This window comes from Podarcis bocagei (genome assembly GCF_964188305.1).
Source record: "Podarcis bocagei genome assembly, chromosome: 1".
Taxonomy (NCBI): domain Eukaryota; kingdom Metazoa; phylum Chordata; class Lepidosauria; order Squamata; family Lacertidae; genus Podarcis; species Podarcis bocagei.
Genome location: NC_138125.1, coordinates 85,835,348 through 85,854,934, shown reverse-complemented (window position 1 = coordinate 85,854,934; position 19,587 = coordinate 85,835,348). Strand labels below are relative to the sequence as shown.

Sequence of the window (19,587 nt, the reverse complement as noted above, 5' to 3'; positions counted from 1 at the left end):
CAAACAGCAGCCCTTTCAGGGGGGCCGGGGGTTCTTCCACAACAATAATAGGGGCGCCCCCCGGATCCACCCACCAGGGGCCCGCTAACCGTCAGTAATCGGTACCTTGGTTTAGCCTCCTCCCCCATCAAACTTCAGCCCCTCAAGACCTTGCTGGACCAATATCCCGATCGAAAAGCGGCACAGTACCTTTGGGAGGGGTTCTCCATGGGTTTCAGAATCCCAGTGGCCTCCCCCCAACACCGGGGACCCACAAAACCAAAAATCTGTTAGGGAGAGGCCAGAGATAGTAAAAAAAAAAGATAGAGAAGGAAATCAGCGCAGGCAGGGTAGCAGGTCCTTTTACAGAGCCCCCAGTGGAGGGTCTTCACTTATCCCCGCTGGGTATCGTGCCAAAAAAGTCCCCAGGGGAGTTCCGCATGATCCACAATCTCTCCTACCCAAGGGGAGGCTCAGTCAATGATTCGATCCCTCAAGAGCTTTGCACGGTGAAATATGCCTCCTTTGATCAGGCTGTAAAAATGATCCGCAGATTTGGGCGTGGGGCGCTCCTTGCCAAATGCGACATTGAGTCCGCGTTTCGCCTGCTTCCGGTTCATCCGGCAGATTTCCGTTGGTTGGGCTTCCGATTCGAAGGGGCGTATTTCATCGACAAAGCTATGCCCATGGGCTGTTCCATGGCTTGCTCTGCCTTTGAGGCCTTCAGTACCTTTCTTGATTGGGCCCTTCACGCCAGGAAAGGGTCGTAGGGTGTGTCCCATTACCTCAATGATTTTATTTTGGTGGCAGAGGACGGGCAGCAATGCGCAGCGCTCTTGGACGCCTTCACGGCATTGGCAGACGAGCTGGGGGTGCCCCTGGCCGCCGAAAAAATGGAGGGTCCCGCTACCGCTCTAGTTTATTTAGGCATTGAATTGGATACCGTGGCCCAAACCTCCAAATTACCCAAAGAAAAGTTGTTAGCCCTCAAGGAGGTGATTCAGCAGCTTCTCCCCCTAAAGGAGGTTACACTAAGGCAGATTCAATCCTTATTGGGCCACCTGAATTTCGCTTGCAGGGTGGTGGCACCGGGTAGGCCTTTTTGCGGCCGGCTGGCCAGGTTGTCTGCAGGCCTAAGGGCACCCCAGCATAGGGTCCGCCTTTCCAAAGATGTCAAAGCTGATCTAGAAGTCTGGTTACAATTCCTCGAGAATTACAACGGTGTATCCTTATGGCAGGATTCTATGGCTCTCAACGCTGAATTCCAAGTTCAGTCTGACGCTGCAGAGTCCCTAGGTTTCGGAGTCTATTTCAGGGGGCAATGGTGCGCAAGAAGGTGGCCAGAGGAGTGGTGGGGCCAGCCCATTTCTCGGGACCTGACGTTCTTAGAATTCTTCCCTATCCTGGTGGCAGTTCATCTTTGGACCGAACAGTTCCGCAATCATAGAGTTTGTTTCAACACAGATAACCAGGCAGTGGTGGCAGTTCTCTCCAGACAGTCTGCGCGCTCCCCCAGGGTCGGAAACCTATTACGGTCCTTCGTTCTCCTATGTCTCAAACATAATATATATTTCTCAGCCAAATTTGTACCCGGCATTAATAATGATATTGCGGATGCCCTATCTCGCTTTCAGATGGAGCGCTTCCGCTCGTTAGCGCCGGAGGCGGAGCTGTCATCGATGCCTTTCCCAGAGCATCTCTGGAGTCTTGGGAGCAGGAAGTGTTGAAGGGAGTATTCGGTGCAGTTTCCCCCTCCACAATGAGATCCTATAAGAAAGCGTGGGCCGACTTTCTGAAGTTCCACAGTAGATTACCCAAAGCCATACCGAATGCTGTCCCCTCCACAAGGGAGGTCTTACATTATTTGGCATACTTGAAGGACTTGGGCCGGGCACCCAAGACTCTCAATATTCAGTCCGCCGGGATTTCATATTTCTGTAAAACCTTTTTCGCCACTGACCCGTGCGCTTAGTTTATAGTACGCAAGACCCTAGAAGGCTGGCGCCGGCTCCAGCCTCCCAGCTCCGACAAGAGGAGGCCCATAACTTATGATGTTTTATCCCAGATACACGTAAAATTACGCGAAATTTGTTGGTCAAAATATGAAGCGCGCCTATTTTCCGCAGCTTATTCCTTAGCCTTCTTTGGGGCCCTCCGCATAGGGGAAGTGGTCTGCGAGGGAGGGGCCACCCATGGCCTGAGGGGCATCCTCATAAGTGATATTCAAGTTCAGCAATCAAGTTCAAACAGTATTAGCACTAAAAAACCCCTCACAGAAGGTATTTCTTACCAGAGGGATTAAGGTAGCCTGTAAGACTTCCACTTACAAATCTCTTCCCAGCAGTTGGCAGATAGCCAGAAAACAGAAGTTGACTTCCTTTTTGATTTCCGTTTTCACCAAATTAAAAGAAAAAAAGGAAATAAAAGTAAAGAAAGCCCAAAGATGTTTCGGTTTAGTAAAATTAGAATAAAAATCTCCTGCTTACCGTGACAGTCTGAGACTTGGACTCACAGGTTCGCAATGCAGACGCAAGTGCTCTCGACCACTGTCCCTCCCCCCCGCCTTTCAACAGTGTTTTACTGGGCTGTGTGTGGCGGCAGAAGAACCCTTCGACGTTCCACAACCCCTAGTTCAAGTTCAGCAATCAAGTTCAAACAGTATTAGTCTCACAGAAGGTATTTCTCACCAGAGGGATTAAGGTAGCCTATAAATCTTCCACTTACAAATCTTTCCCTAGCAGTTGGCAGATAATCAGAAAACAGAAGTTGACTTCCTTTTTGATTTCCGTTTTCAACAAATAAAAAGAAAAAAGGAAATAAAAGTAAAGAAAATCCCATGATGTTTCGGCTTAGTAAAATTAGAATAAAAATCTCCTGCTTACCATGGCAGTCTGAGACTTGGACTCACAGGTTTCGATGCAACCGCGAGAGCTCTCAACCGCTCCCCCCCACTTGCCTTTCAACAGTGTTTTATCGGGGATGGGGGGGGTGGCAGAACATCACGCTCTGCCGGACCCTTCGACATTCCACAACCCCTAGTGGAACTTTCGGGGGGGGGGGAGCCTTGCCATGGTGCTTTCCTCTCTATCCCCTGCAGGTCTCGAACTCATCAGACGATCAGTTCTGCGCTGCATTTTCCTATTAGCAGGAAACCGGAAGTGCCAAAAAACCACAAAATTTTTCCATGTGTGCCTCTCACTTTATGGCCAATACAATATTTCATTAAATTAAGTCAGTTCTTTTTCAAGATGAGCTTGAGTTTCGAATAGATATTAACCAAGTAAGAAAATGTGCATTTCTGGTTTTTTTGTGTGAGCAGTCTACTAAGTTGCCTGTTTGTCTACCCCTACTGAGTGGCAGTTGTAGTCCATAGTGTGTAAATGGCTTGATTCATTCACTTTTGGTGGTTAGGTGGAGGAAGCAGGTTTAGCCTTAGCGATCTTCTTAGGAGTTGGCCACAAGGTTGGCTTTTTGGACTCTTTGGCCCAGGGGCTCCCCTCGGAGTTTACAGTTGATTTCTGCTCTTGCAGAAGTTTCCTTCTGCATGTTTTGATTGGTTCAGTTTCAGAATCAATAAAGTGGCTTGAAAGCCAACCTAAAGTGTCTGACTTTTTATTCAGCCATCAGGTCACAACAGCAGTACTCAGTGATCTAATAATGGAACAACTAGACTGTGAGTGAATGGTCTTTGTCCTGCTCTATGTTACTCTCTTTTATTTATTTTAAAAATTATACCTCACTTTATTTATCAGATTAATTCACAGTGGCTCCCATCTAAAAAAGCCAATCTAAATAGTCCAAGCTGCTAAAATCAATTTTTGTACTCATTTTTAATAAACAGTGTATACCAACAGAAGGGTAAAATAAAGCCACACTAAAACTCAGCAGAGTAAAATGGTTCTAGCTGCTAATCTGAAGTTTAAAGTGAGGAGATCAGATGAATGTCTCTCAGGAGGGTATTCTACAATCTGGGTGCTTAGAAAGAAAAGGCCCTGTCTTACATCCCAATCAGTTATGCTTCTCAACATGGTGAGACACACCAAAGGATCACAACTGATGCACAGGATTGTGTGAATTGCAATGGGATTTATTTTAGGCCGAAATGGTTTGCTAGTAGTGGCTTAGTCATGCTGGCCACATGACCCAGAAGGTGTACGGTGGTACCCTCAGCCAATAAAGCGAAATGAGCGCCGCAACCCCAGAGTCGGCCACAACTAGACCTAATTGTCGGGGTTCCCTTTACTTTTACCTAGGCCGGGCCCCCTTTTGCCTGGTGGGGTAAGGACTAGAGGAGCTTCAACTGAGGGGCAGACTTCTGCCCATGTCATGCTCCTGTGGGGTTTCACAGGAAGAAGCTCTCCCTCTGAGTTTTGGAAAAGAAGGCTGTTTATACAGATGCAAAAATGGCATAGGGCAGAATCAACATAGTAAAGGGGGCTCCTCATAAGAGGTCAGAGGAGGGGGATTGGTCACGGCACCCCACGCTCAGACGTTGAATTCCTGGTTGGAATCCTCACCCTGATTTGCCAGCAAGATCTTGCAAGCTTTGCTTGCACCACTAGGTCCAACGCTATAGGCACATACCTCCACATTTGGTGGGAATGCTCTAAAATTCAACACTTTTGGACATCAGTCTTACAAGAAATCTGCAAAATAACAAAACAGGTATTTGAAGCAACCCTAGAACTGATCCTATTAAATATCTTCCAAGAGAACAATGCACACTCAGAATACAAAGAACTCATAAGACACTTTCCAATGATAAGTATTTTGGCACTGTTGGGTTGGCTTCAATGTTCATGAGTTTGGGAATAGACAATGATACCCCTTTTTGAGGAGTGAGGTTATTTTTTTTTTTTATAAAAATTTTTTTATTGCGTTTCTTTCCATAGGTGAACAAATTTGTTTGGACGACAATATACAAGAAACATTTTCCATATATATAAAGAAAAACATAGAAAAAAGAAAAGATCATTATAAAATTTTTTCGACATCTTTTTGGACCTCCTCGCATCCTCTCAGCATTGCGTTCATCATTCTAACCAATTCAGCAATTTATTATCTTATTTCCCAACTTATTATACCTTTGTATTTATTATGTTACCAATTTCAAAAATTTGTAATTTAATTTTAACACTCTTAATAAACATAATATTTTGTTTCTAGTTTGTCTCATTTTTTTCCATCAATACTTACTTTATCATTTACTTAAAATAAATTGCAGAAGCATAACGTTTCTTAATCGTGCACAATCTTAACACTCAAACAACTTATAATGTTTTTGCAAATAGTCCTTAAATTTTTTCCAGTCCTCCTCCATTGTTTCTTCGCTCAGATCTCGAATTCTGCCGGTCATTTCTGCCAACTCCATGTAGTCCATCAGCTGCGTCTGCCAGTCCTCCAGTGTGGGTAAATCTGGTGTCTTCCAGAACTTTGCGATAAGAATCCTAGCTGCTGTGGTTGCATACATAAACAAGGTTCTGTCCTTCTTTGGCACCTTCCGGTCCACCATGCCCAGAAGAAAGGCCTCTGGTTTCTTAGAAAAGGTATATCTGAATACCTTTTTCAACTCATTATGTATCATTTCCCAGAAGGCCTTTACTTTCGGGCAGGTCCACCAGAGGTGAAAGAATGTCCCTTCTGCCTCCTTGCATTTCCAACACTTATTATCAGAAAGATGGTATATTTTAGCCAACTTGACTGGGGTCATGTACCACCGGTATACCATTTTCATAATGTTCTCTTTCAAGGCACTACATGCCGTGAATTTCATACCGGTGTTCCATAACCTTTCCCAGTCCTCAGACATAATGTTGTGTCCTACATCCTGTGCCCATTTTATCATAGCAGATTTAACTGTCTCATCCTGTGTGTTCCATTTAAGCAGCAAGTCATACATCCTCGAAAGTACCTTAGTCTTTGGTTCTAGTAACTCCGTCTCCAGTTTCGATTTCTCCAACTGGAAACCCACTTTTTTGTCCATTTTGAATACCTCTTGAATTTGAGCATAATGTAACCAATCTCGCACCTTACCTTTTAATTTGTCCTGGCTTTGGAGCTTCCAATTGTCTCCAACTCTTTCAATCAGTTCCCAATATTTTGGCCAATAGGCCTCCATATTGGGCTTTTTTTTAGAAATCTTGGCTTCCACAGGTGATAACCACCTCGGGGTCTTGTTTTCTAATAAATCCTTATACTTCATCCAAACGGCAAAAATTGATTTTCTGACAATATGGTTTTTGAACAATTTATGAACCTTCGCCTTGTCATACCACAAGTATGCATGCCAACCATACACATTATCAAACCCCTCCAGATCTAGGACATCGGTGTTTTCCAACAGGAACCAATCCTTCAACCAGCAGAAGGCTGCAGCTTCATAGTACAACCTTAAGTCCGGCAGGGCAAACCCCCCTCTTTCTTTTGAGTCGGTTAATATTTTAAATTTTATTCGGGGCTTTTTGCCCTGCCAGACAAACTTAGAAATATCCTTCTGCCATTTTCCAAAACATTCCATTCTGTCCACGACCTGAAGGGTTTGAAATAAGAATAGCATTTTTGGCAAAACACACATCTTTATAGCTGCGATTCGGCCTGACAAGGTAAGTTTCAATCTTGACCAGATATCCAAGTCTTTTTTAATTTCCAACCAACATTTTTCATAGTTATCTTTGAAAAGGTTTAAATTTTTGGTGGACAAGTATACCCCCAGGTATTTCACTTTTTTAACCACACTTAGCTCTGTCTCTTTCTGATACCCCTCTATCTCTGTAGGTGTCAAATTTTTGACCAAAACCTTAGTTTTTTGTTTGTTTAACTTGAATCCCGCCACCCGACCAAACTCCAAAATAAGTTCCAAAACTCTTTTTGTGCTAGATACTGGCTCCTGTACTGTCAAGACTAGGTCATCTGCAAAGGCTTTCAGTTTGTATTGTTTCGCTCCGACCTCTATACCTTGCACCAACTGGTCCTCCCTAATCATATTCAGCAATACCTCCAGAACAGAAATAAATAGCAGAGGGGATAAAGGGCACCCCTGTCGTGTCCCTTTTTCAATTAGAAGTTCATCCGACACCACATTGTTCACTATCAACTTGGCTTTTTGCTCTGAATAAATTGCTTCTAGTCCATTTTCAAACCCCCGTCCCACTCCCATCCCCTTCAGGTTTTTCTTCATAAACATCCAAGAAATGTTGTCAAATGCTTTCTCCGCATCAATAAAGATTAAAGCAGCCCTTGTGTTTCTAATTCGCAACAGCTCCAATATATCAATAATATTCCTGGTGTTATCAGACATGTGTCTACCAGGGAGAAAGCCTGCTTGGTCCTTGTGAATTACTTCGTTTAAAACGTTTTTAAGTCTACTTGCTAAAATGTCTGCAAATATTTTGTAATCCACATTCAGGAGTGAGATGGGACGGTAGTTCTTAAGCTGAGTCTTTTCCTTCTCTGACTTGGGAATCAATGTGATGAATGCTTCTTTCCACGTTTCCGGTGCCCTTCTCCCCTCCATAATCTGGTTGCAAACCTCCAACAACGGTTGTATCAAACAATCCTTCAGAGTCTTATAATATTTGGAGGTGAGACCATCTGGGCCTGGAGATTTGCCAAGTTGCATATTTTGGATGGCACCTTCAATTTCCTGTTGAGTTATTTTACTGTTGAGAATTGATCTTTTATCTTGACTTATTTTAGATAGTCCATTTGTCCTCAAGAATTGGTCTATTTCCGATTCTTTCTGAGGCCCCTGTGCATAAAGTTCCTTAAAGTATCTGTGGAAGCACTTTCTTATTTCTTCTGGTTTCTGAACTATTTTTCCTTGAATCTCCAGGTTTGTGACTGTGTTTAGCTTTTGTCTTTTTTTCAATTGCCAAGCTAACAACTTTCCACATTTATTTGCTGATTCAAACGATCTCTGCTTCATTTGTTTAATTTTCCACTCAATCTCTTGATTAATCAATTTCGAATATTGTGCTTGATGGAATTTGATCTCTCTTAGCACCTCTTTTGACTTCGGATTAGTTCTCAGCTTTTTCTCTCCTTCACTTATTTTCTCTAGAATTTTTTCCCTTTTTCCATTCCAAAATTTTTTCTTTATTGTATTCTGTTGTATCAGAAACCCTCTCATTACAGCTTTGCTTGCGTCCCAGATTGTTCTTTTCTCCACCGTAGTGTTCAAATTTATTTCAAAGTAGTCCTTTAGCGTTTTTTGGGCCTTCTTAACGATCTCTTGATCTCTTAGCAAGGTGTCATTCATTCTCCATCTGAAGGATCCAGTTGGGAAAAGTCTCAATTCCATTTTTAAGGCATTATGGTCGGAGCAGGTTTTTGGGCAGATTTCCACTTTTCTCGTTTTCGGGGCCAGTCCTCTAGATATCCAAATTTGGTCGATTCGTGTCCATGACAAGTGGGCCTCAGAAAAGAAGGTTCCTTCTTTACCCAAGGGGTTCCTTGTCCTCCAAATGTCAATCAAGTCCATATTGTCTGTCATTTCAAAAAAGGTTTTAGGGAGTCTGCCGTCTGTTGTTAAATTTTGATTTTGGGATTTGTCCATATTTGTAGACACCACCCCATTCATATCTCCCATCACGATAATATTAGAATAGTCCAAATAGTCCATCATTGTCTCATGCAGCTTCTTATAAAATTCTGATTTTCCATCATTTGGCGCATAAACTCCTAATATCAAAATCTTTTCCCCTTGTGTTTGGATTTCAATTGCGAGAATTCTTCCATGATCATCTTTAAATAAGAATCTTGGTGATAGGTTCTCCTTTGCATAAATTACAACACCTCTTTTTTTGACTTTGTCTGATGAGATAAATTCTTGGCCAAGTCTTTTATTAATTAATACTTTCCTGTGGAGCCTAGTCACATGTGTTTCTTGAAGGCATATTACATCCAATTGTTCTTTTTTCAAAATATGGAATATCCTTCTTTTTTCCGGAGAATTCCCGCCATTTATGTTCCAGCTAAGTAGCTGCAGAGACATCCTGTTCTATTTTAAACGTTCTTAAGATGGGGTGCCTTCCTTTTGCTCAGATCCCGAGGGTGCAGGCGTTGGCCCGCTTTCAGGCAATATTGGTGCTGGTACAGCTGGAAGCCAATCCACTCCTTTTTGGAGATCTTCTCCGTGGTCGTGAAGGAACTTTTGGTTATCTTCAGGTGTTCTAATTTTAACCTTCCTTTCTTTGTAGGTGAAGGATAGTCCTTGTGGAAACTCCCACCTATAGGGAATTGCGTTGTATCTCAGCAATTTTGCTAGTTCTGAATAGGTGGCTCTAAGATCCAACAGCTGTCTCGGAATATCTCTATAGATTTCCACCCTTTTGTCTTGTATTTCAATTGCTTTTTTGAAATGAAGACCTAGGATCTTATCCCTCTCTTCCTTTGATCTTAAAATTATCAAACAGTCTCTGGATCTATCTTTCTTTACCACTCTTCCCAGTCTATATGCCGAGACAATCTTAAAATCTGTGTCTTCCTTTAAACCCCAGAACTTCGAAAATTCTTGTGTTAAGTATCCAATCAAATCTCCTTGCTCTAGTTCTGGTATGCCTCTCAATTTGATGTTATTCTCGCGATTTTTCAGTTCCACCATTGACAGATAAACTTGTTGTTCACCCACCTGTTTGTGCAGGGGCTTAACTTCTCCTTTTATTTCTTCCACTTCTTTTTGTAGAGCTCCCACTTTCTGGATTGCTTCTCCAGCCAATTCCCGATTTTCCGCTGTTGCTCCTTGCAAATTCTCTATGGCTTGTGTGTGCTGGGAAACTTGATCAGTCAATTTTTGAATCGAGGAAGTTGCTTTATCTATCTTCAAAGACTGGTCGTCCACCTTCTGGTTTAAACTTGATAGTTGCTCCAATATTTGTTTAAGTAGTGTATCTGACCCACCTGCTGCCATATCTTCCTCAGTGGACTTCTCAGTTGTTTCCCCTTGTTCCCTTTGGGTCACCAGTACAGCTGGAACCGACGATCGGCGTCCTTGGGTCAGTGTTGTTTGTACAAATTGTGTTGGTTTTCTTTCCTTTTCTTTCTCCTTGGCCTCTTTAGATTCCTTAGCTTTAGATGCTCTTGTTCTCCCTGCACCACTCATTACACATCTGTCAGTGTTCAAGGTCAAATTGTCTATTGTTCCATGGGAAAGACAAATTCAATTATGAACAACCGGTAAAGTGGAATTCAAAACAAAAGTCAGTTCCCAGGATTTTATAATCCGAAAGCCCTGTAGGGGGAGTGCCACCAAGTTTCAAAGACAAAGAAGGAAGTAGTCCGCCATTAAAGTTCCAAATTTTTTTTTTTGACTCAGTAAGTTCAATATCCAACAGTCCCTTCAAAGATTCAAAATTCCCCAGAGCACCTTTTAAAGTTCAACAAAGTTTCACAGGGGGTGCTTGCAACAATATCACATCCAAACTTTCCTGCTCAAATGTATCAATTATACTCCGACAAAGTTTTTACAAAATTTGCAACTGTTTCCGCAGTTTAGCACAGTCTCTCTCTCCGGCAGCCCGATGATCTGGCTCTTTAAAGATCACCCCAAAGGGAGGGGGAGGTAGGAGGAGACCCCCCGTTACTCGTTCTTATAATCAAAGTCCCTTTCCACCTTCAGTTCAGCAGAAAAAAGAGCAGATTTAATAGCACGAAAAAGTTAAAGCTTCCCAAAGTCCCGTTTCAAGCGCTTCCGCTTTTTAAAGCTTTGCTTTGATCTTGTCAGCAATGTCGGAAGACGGACTTCCCTTTTTTCGTCTCCCGCTTTCAGCCAAATTTACGAAATTCTTTGCCAAATTTTAGTCCCCTTTACTCACGGGTATGTTACTTGCAGTTTGGTGTTGATTTTAGGAAGAAGGATCAGCGCTCATCTGTAACAGCCGCGCGGCTTCACTTCCGCGGAAAGAGCGATGAACTCACAGCACCGCTACCCCTCCTTCACTCCGGGTCTCCTTACGGGGTCCCTTCTGTGTTTTCGGAGCAGCTTCTGGTGCCCGCCGAGTCCCACGGCCACGGGCTCACTCTACCCGTGGTTTATCTTGATGGGTCGTCGCTATGCCGCAGCGAACGACCCTTTTCCGCGGAGCCCCTCTTCAGAGCTCGAAGAGGACCGCCATTACAGTTTCGCGCCGCCCCCGGAAGTCTGAGGAGTGAGGTTATTAACCCTCTACTACGATCCAAACCAGGTTGCTCAACCATTGCTACAGTGTCCTTTCTTCTGGCAAATCAAGATAATAAGGTGACAGCAAAAACTGCAATATTTTTAGCAGGGGCAATTGGAATAAGATCTTTTATTTGATTATTGATGTATACCTCCAGAACCTATTTTTTATACTTAAGTATTTATCCCTGTCTTCAGTATATTCCATTTTATTTTATTGATATGGCTAGTGGCTGATGCAAATAAAGAGTCTTCTGATTCTACCATACTCTTTATCAATGAGCTTATTTGAAAACAAGGTAGAGAAAAATAACTAATGAGGATTGTGACCATATTGTGTGGGCTGAATGGAAAGCCAGTAGTCCCGTTTCAAACTAATTAAGGATGAACAGTGAGAACAAGAACAAATTCCCACACAGCATGTCCTCAGGTGATTATGCTGAGAGGTCCTACACAACATTTTAATGATACAAGTCTCATTCATATATTTCAGGGATTTGATTTCTAGGTAATACCAAAGCAAGTATAAAATGAGCAGTTTTATCTACGCATCTTGATTTGGAAGGCTTTAGAAATGACATCTATCATCTTCACAGGTAAAGTTACTTGGGCTATGTTGACTTACCAGATAAAATCTCAGTTATACAGATTTATTTTCATTTTCTGTTCTTAAAAGTTGTATGGCTGGCAGACCTTGCTACATATTGTCTCCTGCATGTTTCCTATGGCTGTTAAGAGATCAACAGATAAAGCAGATCTCCATTAATGTGGACTGAAATGAATTAGCCAGGCAGTATTTTCATGAGGCTTTGCAGCCAAATTTTCAAACTCAGCTCAGATAAAACATTTAAGTTTCAAGTTTAAGAGACCCGTCATATTAGCTGGGCATTGAGGCCAGTGGGTTAATGCAATATCTCTGCTTTCTTTCTGCGAAAGGGAAGGGATAGTTCGGTTGGTAGAGCATGAGATTCTTAATCTGAGGGTTGTTGGTTCAAGCCATATTGCAGGGGATTGGACTAGATGATCATTGTGGTCCCATCCAGCTCCAAAATTCTCTGGTTCTATGTATTTGCAGCTTAAACACTGCAGGCACGTTCCTTTTTTATTCGCCACAGCAGCCTAACAAATGAATGGGAAGACACACTTTCAGTAGGAAGAATAGCACAATTCTTCCCAGCTTTAAATTTCTGTTTACTCAAGTGGCAGAGATGATGACATTAAAGTAAAAAGAATGAGAAAAAAGAAACATGAAACTACATGGAAGCCTAATATTTGATGGATTTAGGAAGGCTAGATGGACCTGTCCCTTTGCTGTAGTAGCGTGCTACAAAGGCTGATTAAGGATGTTCTAAAAGATCAACTTTTTGTGAACAAAACATATGGGTCATGTGGAGAAACTTGTGACACTAGTCAGAATTAGACTAGTGAATCTGTCAATTTCAGTTTCTCTTAGTGCCTCATTTTTCCAGTCACTAATTCTGTTTTCCCCATTTCCACAGCAGTTTGCAAAGTTTTATTTTTTTAAAAAAAATATATGTGGGGAAATACATATCAATTTTTGATGGTATTTTGCCTAATCAAGAAAAAAATATAGAAACCAAACACTTCCATTTATCATTCTAAGCTGCTTGGGGAAAGTGGGTACTATGTTTGCAAAAAGCACCCACTCCTGTCAAAAAATATAGCAATTAAAAAAAATCCTAGTTAGTGAATGGGCAGAATGAATTAGGCTAAGACAGTGCCACACTTTTCTAACTATTCTGTCTGTGCAAGCATTAGAGCTTGTCAGATGAAATGACCACCCCCCTCTTTCCTCTGTGTACTATTCTGCAGGTTACCCTTGAGTCAATTTCTGGGGTGTTGGGGGAAGGAGAGGGCCAAAAGCCCTGTTGTAAAAGTGTAAGTCTGTGTCTTCCTCTGTCAAGGCTGGTGAGGTGAATCCTGCCTTTAATTTCTAATCTCAAATGGCATCTCGGAGAAAAGCAGGTGAGTTTGCAGTGGGAAAGTGGGGAGCAGAGATAGGGTTCAACACACCCTCTTGCCTTTCATTTGAAATTTCTCCCACCCCTGCCATTTTGTGCCAGTCTTTGGCACAACTTGCATTTTTAGGTCATAAGTCTGTCCTGTACTGACTTGCAGTTGCATAACATTGAAACCTCAGCTCAGAGTTTGCAATATTATGCACATGTATTTGGGCTTAAAATCTACTGATGTCAGAGTAGCTAATGCCTCAGTAAAACAAGATAACATGGGATTGCATCTTTCCATCTTCCTTTAAAATATGGGAAAACTCTGTCCATGCTATATATTTTATTAATTATGATGAGAGGTCCTAAAATGTGAACAGTGAAAATAAGGAATTAGTGACAAACCTACATTTGTGCTAAGTCAAAATATTATCTTCTACAGAAATTAGCATATGATAAAATAAAGATGAGTACCAGTGCATCACATCTGAGGTTGCCAATATGAATGACACATTGTGTATTATGAGTGAAATGACCATAGCTTCCATTGGTTTGGTTCAGAAATAAACTAGACACACATACACACAATGAAATGGGGGAAATGAGACTGAACATTTATGTGCCAATCTGTTCTTTGCTCCCTGACCCTCAATTGGTAACAAGAACTGTCCCGGTCATTTGCTGTTAGTAGGCTGTGGAGAAGAATCCGAACATCCACAGAGGACCCTTGAGACAAGAGCAAGTGAAGAATTCCTGGTTGCTCACCTCTTCTGTGAGGTAAGAACAGCCTTTGATTAAATGAGAGAGGGAGAGAGAAGAGAATATCACTTTACATGTTGCTATGTGTTACACCTAGAGAAAAGGTTAAGCAGCTCCATGTCACCCTAGTCATAAGCATGTGGCCTCATAAAACTACTGCTGTTTGGAACAAAATGTTAAAGATGATTTGCTATTCTGTGTCATATCGATTATGGAAGTAGTTCTCTTTCATCATTGTTCTCACATGAGAGCACACCTTTCTGAAATGGAAGAGGGAAACTTCACAATTACTGAGTTTGGGATTCACAGATAATCGGAATACGCACTTACTTCTCTAGCAAGCTGATTTACATGTCATGACAGAACATTCAGAAGAACCTAGCACTTAATTCCTCCCATTGTGCTTCAGGTCATGGAACATGATATTTTAAAAGATTGTCATGGTTTCTGATCCCTTCTGCAATTTTCATACAAGTCATCACTTGATTGTGCATTAATTAGCCCCAGTGCTGGTAAAGATAGTCATAACTAGGGGTAGATGAGAATTTGGTTTGGGTTTTAATGAGAAACCACCCAGTTTACACTTTTCAAACCAATATGATAACCCAAATCTTTCAACCAAATCTACACTTCTCTGAATTTTGTGATGCAGTTCTCCCAGCTAATAATATTTTTTTAAAATGCATATATTGTGGAAAGGGTGCACAAAAATGAATATATTACTGGAAATAACGCAGAGAACTGAATTAGGTGAAATCACTTGCCAATATGTATATATTAATTGAAACTTCATGCAAAAATGTGTTTATTGAAAGAAATTCACACTAAAATGCTGACACATTTTCATGAGAATTTTTAAGAATAAATAAATAAAATTACTTGCTTTTTATTTCCTTTTTGCTTTTCCTCTTAGGAAAACTATGGGATTAATGATGGAGTACACAAATCAAACCATGGTGACTGAATTCATCTTCGTAGGCTTTATGGAACATCCAGAAATGTGGGCCCTTCTCTTCCTGCTGTTCCTCTTGATCTACATTGTCACAGTGTCAGGGAATATTGGCATCATCATACTAGCCACCCTTGATGCAAACCTGCACACTCCCATGTACTTTTTCCTTAGCAACCTTTCCTTGGTTGACGTTGGCTATTCCACCACTATCGCTCCCAGGTTGCTGATGACCTTTCTGGAGAGCAATAATGCTATTGCATTCACAGAGTGTACCGTGCAATTTTTCTTTTTCTGTCTGTTTGTCACAGTTGAAGCTTGCCTTCTAGCTATTATGGCTTATGATCGCTTCACTGCCATTTGCAACCCATTACTTTATTTTGTTGCCATGTCTAAAAAGCTCTGCATAGTCTTAGTAACAGGTGCATATATTTGTGGCTTTGTGAATTCAGCTGTTCAGGCTTCGTTGATATTTAGCCTTTCTTTCTGCAGCTCAAATGTTATCAATCATTTCTTTTGTGACATCCCTCCCATCCTGAAACTTTCCTGTTCAAGCACAGCAGTGGCTAACACTGTGCATTTCATCTTTTCTACTGCAATAGTCACAACCACTTTGTTGATTATCCTCATCTCCTATATCTACATTATTTTTGCCATCCTGCGGATTCGCTCTGCTCAGGGCAGACACAAAGCTTTTTCCACCTGTGCCTCCCACCTCACGTCTGTCACAATCTTCTATGGGACCATTATCTTTATGTATCTGAGACCCAATTCCAGTGTCTCAATGGATGAAGATAAAATTGTTTCAGTGTTCTATACTCTTGTGATCCCCATGCTAAATCCATTGATCTACAGTCTGAGAAATAAAGATGTGAAAGATGCTTTCATAAGGATGAGAGGGAAGATTTCATTAAGATCTCATTAAATTAATTCAGTTATTCTTCAACATGAGTTTGAGTTTCCAGTAGATAATAACCAAGAAAGTGTGTATTTGTTCTATTTGTGTGTGTGTGTGTATGTGTCCTGGTGTGTTGCTTTTTTTGACCATTCCACACTTAATAGTCAGTAGGTGGCATTAATAGTACATAGCATGGTTGGCTAGCACCTGTCTGTCTTGGGAGACAATGGATGAGTTTGTCCTCACGGGTGAAGTCAAAACGTTGGAGAGTTACATTGGGCGGTTGGACATTGGGGAAGCCTTGATATTGGGTAGAGGGCAGCTTGTAGCCTCTGTCTGCCCCTCCTTGGTTAAGGGTATTTTGTTAAAGGGATCGGGGGGGGGTGTATGACTGACGCCCGGACAGGGACCAGGGTCATATCACACCTCTAACAGGGACCTGCCAGGGGGATCCGCTATTTGATGTAGGTCATAGGCCCACTGCCCATGGTGGTCTACCATTAGATGCATTCCCAGCAGATGGCCTGGAGTGATTTAAACTGGCTTCACCCAATGTTTATGGTCTTTTCTCCTTTGGTCACTACTGTGGATACATGATCTGTCTCCAGGCATTAGCTGGAATCTCCTTTCTTGTAACTTAAATCCATTGGTTTGGATCCTAGCCCCCACAGAAGGAGAAAACAATCTTGCTTCATATTCCACATGGCAGCTCTTTAGATATTTGAAGCTGACTATTGTATCACCTCTCAGTCTTCTCTTTTTCAGGTTAAACACACCCAGCTCCCTTAACCATTCCTCATAAGGCTTGGTTTCCAGACCTTTTATCACCTTGGTTGCCCTCCTCTGTACACGTTCTGGGGATCACGTAGAACCCCCAAAAGTGGCATGTCTGGGAATTTCCAGAGGTATGGCAACCCTACTATTAACTCATGTTCAGCTTGTCGTTTACTGAGACCCTTATATCCTTTAAACATGTACAGTACTTACTGGTAAGCCAGGTGCCACCCATCTTATATTCATGCAGCTGGTTCTTCCTGCCTAAATATAGAACTTAACATTTCTCAATATTGGAATTCATTTTGTAAGTTTTGATTCAGTCTGTTCAGGTCAGATTGAAACAACAACAACAATTTATTACTTATACCCCACCCATCCGGCTCAGTTTCCCCAGCCACTGATGTGGGTGGAGAATTTCCTTTGCTAAAATTCTTCCCACCCTCCATTCTTCCCAGTCTCAGTGGAGGATTTTGAATAATCTATTACATGCAGCTTGCATTTTTCAGATTGGCACTCAAGCTGCAATATCATTCTTCTAGTGGTGTGCTGTGTGTGATACACTCCAAAGGATACACATCACTGCCAGTAGAGCTTGTGCAGGAGTTTTTAACTGTTAAAAAACATGCACTATCTAGTCAGAGACTTCTAAGTAAGCTTAGCAGTAATGGGAATAAGTGGGGACAGTTCCTCTAGGGAAAAGTAAATGACCGAAGCGGAGGAAGCTTAGAGTAGGAATAAACAGACCATTCTCACAATGACGGAATGCAAGAAGTGGGTCACACAAGGAGCTATGCTAAGACTGGTTCTTTTGAATTTGCTTATAAAATACCTGATGTTATCTGAGCAGGGTGGTAACATGATGAGACTGTAATGTCATCCATGCTGTCAGTGGCAAAGAAACACAATTCTGTGCATTGACTGTGCTCTACTTCAGAAGCTTTCAATATGTGTCTCATATCCAGAAGAATGATTGGTTGGGATGCAAGACAGGGCTTTTAAACTTCAGATTAGCAGCTAATCCATTTTATTCTACTGTGTTTTAGTCTGGGTTGCCTAGTTTTTATACTATTTTTTTTGGTCCCTCTGTTGGTTTTAACTGATTACTAAAATTGAGTGCTAACCATGATTTTAGTAGTTTGAACTGTTTTCATTGTGTGAGTATTGTGATGGTGATCTGATGGCCAAACCAATCAAATCCTCCAGAGGGAAAACCCCTCTAAGTGCAAAAATTAACTACAAACACCAGGCAAAGCCTGAAACCCATAAGGGAAGCAAACCCCTGCCTGTGGGAAGTGGAGATGTGGCAGTAGTACCACCTACCCACTTTACCTGGCCAAACCCTGAAGGCAAATAAGCAGGTTTCCCCTGCGTGAATCCAGCCCAGGGTCCTAGAGCTCCAAGCAGATGAGGCAAGTTGGTCTCATAGGTGTTCCCTATCCAGCTCCAGGGCCCCAGAGCCCAAGATTCAGCTTCAGGGACATCCCCTCACCCCAAAAGGTGCCTAAGGAGAGGTTAAAGCTGCCAAGGAGTGTGGTGGAGTGTGGTGGAGTCTCCTTCTTAAGCAGAGGCTTGACAACCATATGTCAGGAGTGCTCTGATGGTGTTTCCTGCTTGGCAGGGGGTTGGACTCGATGGCCCTTGTGGTCTATTCCAACTCTATGATTCTATGATTCTATGATTCTATGATTCTAAGCTCCTTCCTACACATAACCATCCAAAGTGACTGAATCAACATATTTATATGCCACAAGAGCGGAGGGCAACCTATAGACTTCAGGAGCAAGGCTTCAACACCTCCCAAATGCAATGCGTCAGGAAGATTTGGGGCATGGCAAAGCAGGACAGAGTCTCAAACCCACATTCCCATCACGTTCACCTCCCAGAATCTCTCAGTGACATCTATGCTGGCTTGGTCATGACCACAGAATGGAAAACGACAGGATCCCCAAAAACATGCTGCAAAGGGAGCTGGCTTCTGGCACCAGGCCAATTGGCAGACCAACTCTGTGTTGTGAAAGATGTCTGTAAACAGGACGGGAAGGCTGGCAACATTAACACTGTTGTGTGGGAATCCCTTGCAGGTGGCCATAGTGCCTGGAGACAGTCAGGCTGTGTATTCACAGCAGTGACGAGAGGAGGAAGGACGGCTGGATGGAGTGCAGAAAGAAGGAACGCCATGGTGCATCTTTAGCAGCAAAACCAGATGCCTTCATCTGCCCCAGAAGCAGCAAAACATGCCTCGCCTGTATCATGCTCTACAACCAAAGCAGGTGCTGTAAATCTCCAGCACTTTGACTTCACCCATGAAGGCACACTCATCCATTGTTTCCCAGGGCCGACAGAAGACAGCCAATAATACTGTGGGATAATAATGCCACCTACTGACTACTCAGAGAGGAATAGGCAAAAAAAGCGCAACCTATGGCAAACCTATGGCACGCATGCCAGAGTGGTGGCAAACCTATGGCACGCATGCCAGAGTGGGCACATGGAGGCCTCTCTGTGGGAACGCGCGCCATCGCCCCAGCAGTGCCATTCTAGGTGTACATCTGCCCCCCATGTCATTGTGGGGTGGAAATGCTCCCTAGAGCATTCTCTGCCCGCAGCAGCCTTGGGGGAAGTAGCGTTCCCACCAAGCAGCTAGTTTCTGTCCACGCTGCTACCCCCACACCACTGTGGGTGTGAAACTGTTTGTGTAGGAAAATGAAAAGGTGCACATGTTGGTTGCTGCGTCAATGTTTTTTGTTGATTGCTCCCTGCCATTGAGCATTGAGACTATCAGTTGCTTCTGCTTCTTTTCTGCGTGTGAGTGTTTTTCTGCAACCTCCCCCCCTCAAAAAAAAGCTTCAGCAACTCAACAACTCTTAGCAATCCTCCCCCCAAAAGCTCAACAACTCTGGGGGCATGGTATACACAAAAAATTGCAGTATATTCATTTGTTTATCCTGGAAGTGCCATTTTGATACGTGGGTTTTTGGTTCCAGTTTGGGCACTCAGTCTCTAAAAGGTTTGCCACCTCTGCAGTAGGACAATTACACACACACATACAAATGAAACAAATACACATTTTATTTCTTGGTTAATATCTATTGGAAACTGAAGC

At 42.5% G+C, this 19,587-nt stretch overlaps 1 protein-coding gene across 2 annotated transcripts; it reads left to right on the top strand.

Moving 5' to 3' along the window:
• Positions 1-11,630: 11,630 nt before the first annotated feature.
• Positions 11,631-15,734, top strand: LOC308572925 (olfactory receptor 5AR1-like; the record flags this gene model as incomplete). Of its 2 annotated transcripts, none has more annotated exons than XM_081169474.1 (3): positions 11,631-11,730; positions 13,790-13,878; positions 14,774-15,734. In XM_081169474.1, exon 3 carries the CDS (start codon positions 14,781-14,783, stop codon positions 15,732-15,734), a length of 954 nt encoding a protein of 317 aa, XP_081025600.1. In that variant the 5' UTR covers positions 11,631-11,730; positions 13,790-13,878; positions 14,774-14,780. The 2 variants fall into 2 exon arrangements, with proteins under 2 accessions (XP_081025600.1, XP_081025601.1); XM_081169475.1 differs by lacking the exon at positions 11,631-11,730 and adding an exon at positions 13,082-13,120 and having other exon boundaries at positions 13,793-13,878.
• Positions 15,735-19,587: the final 3,853 nt, after the last annotated feature.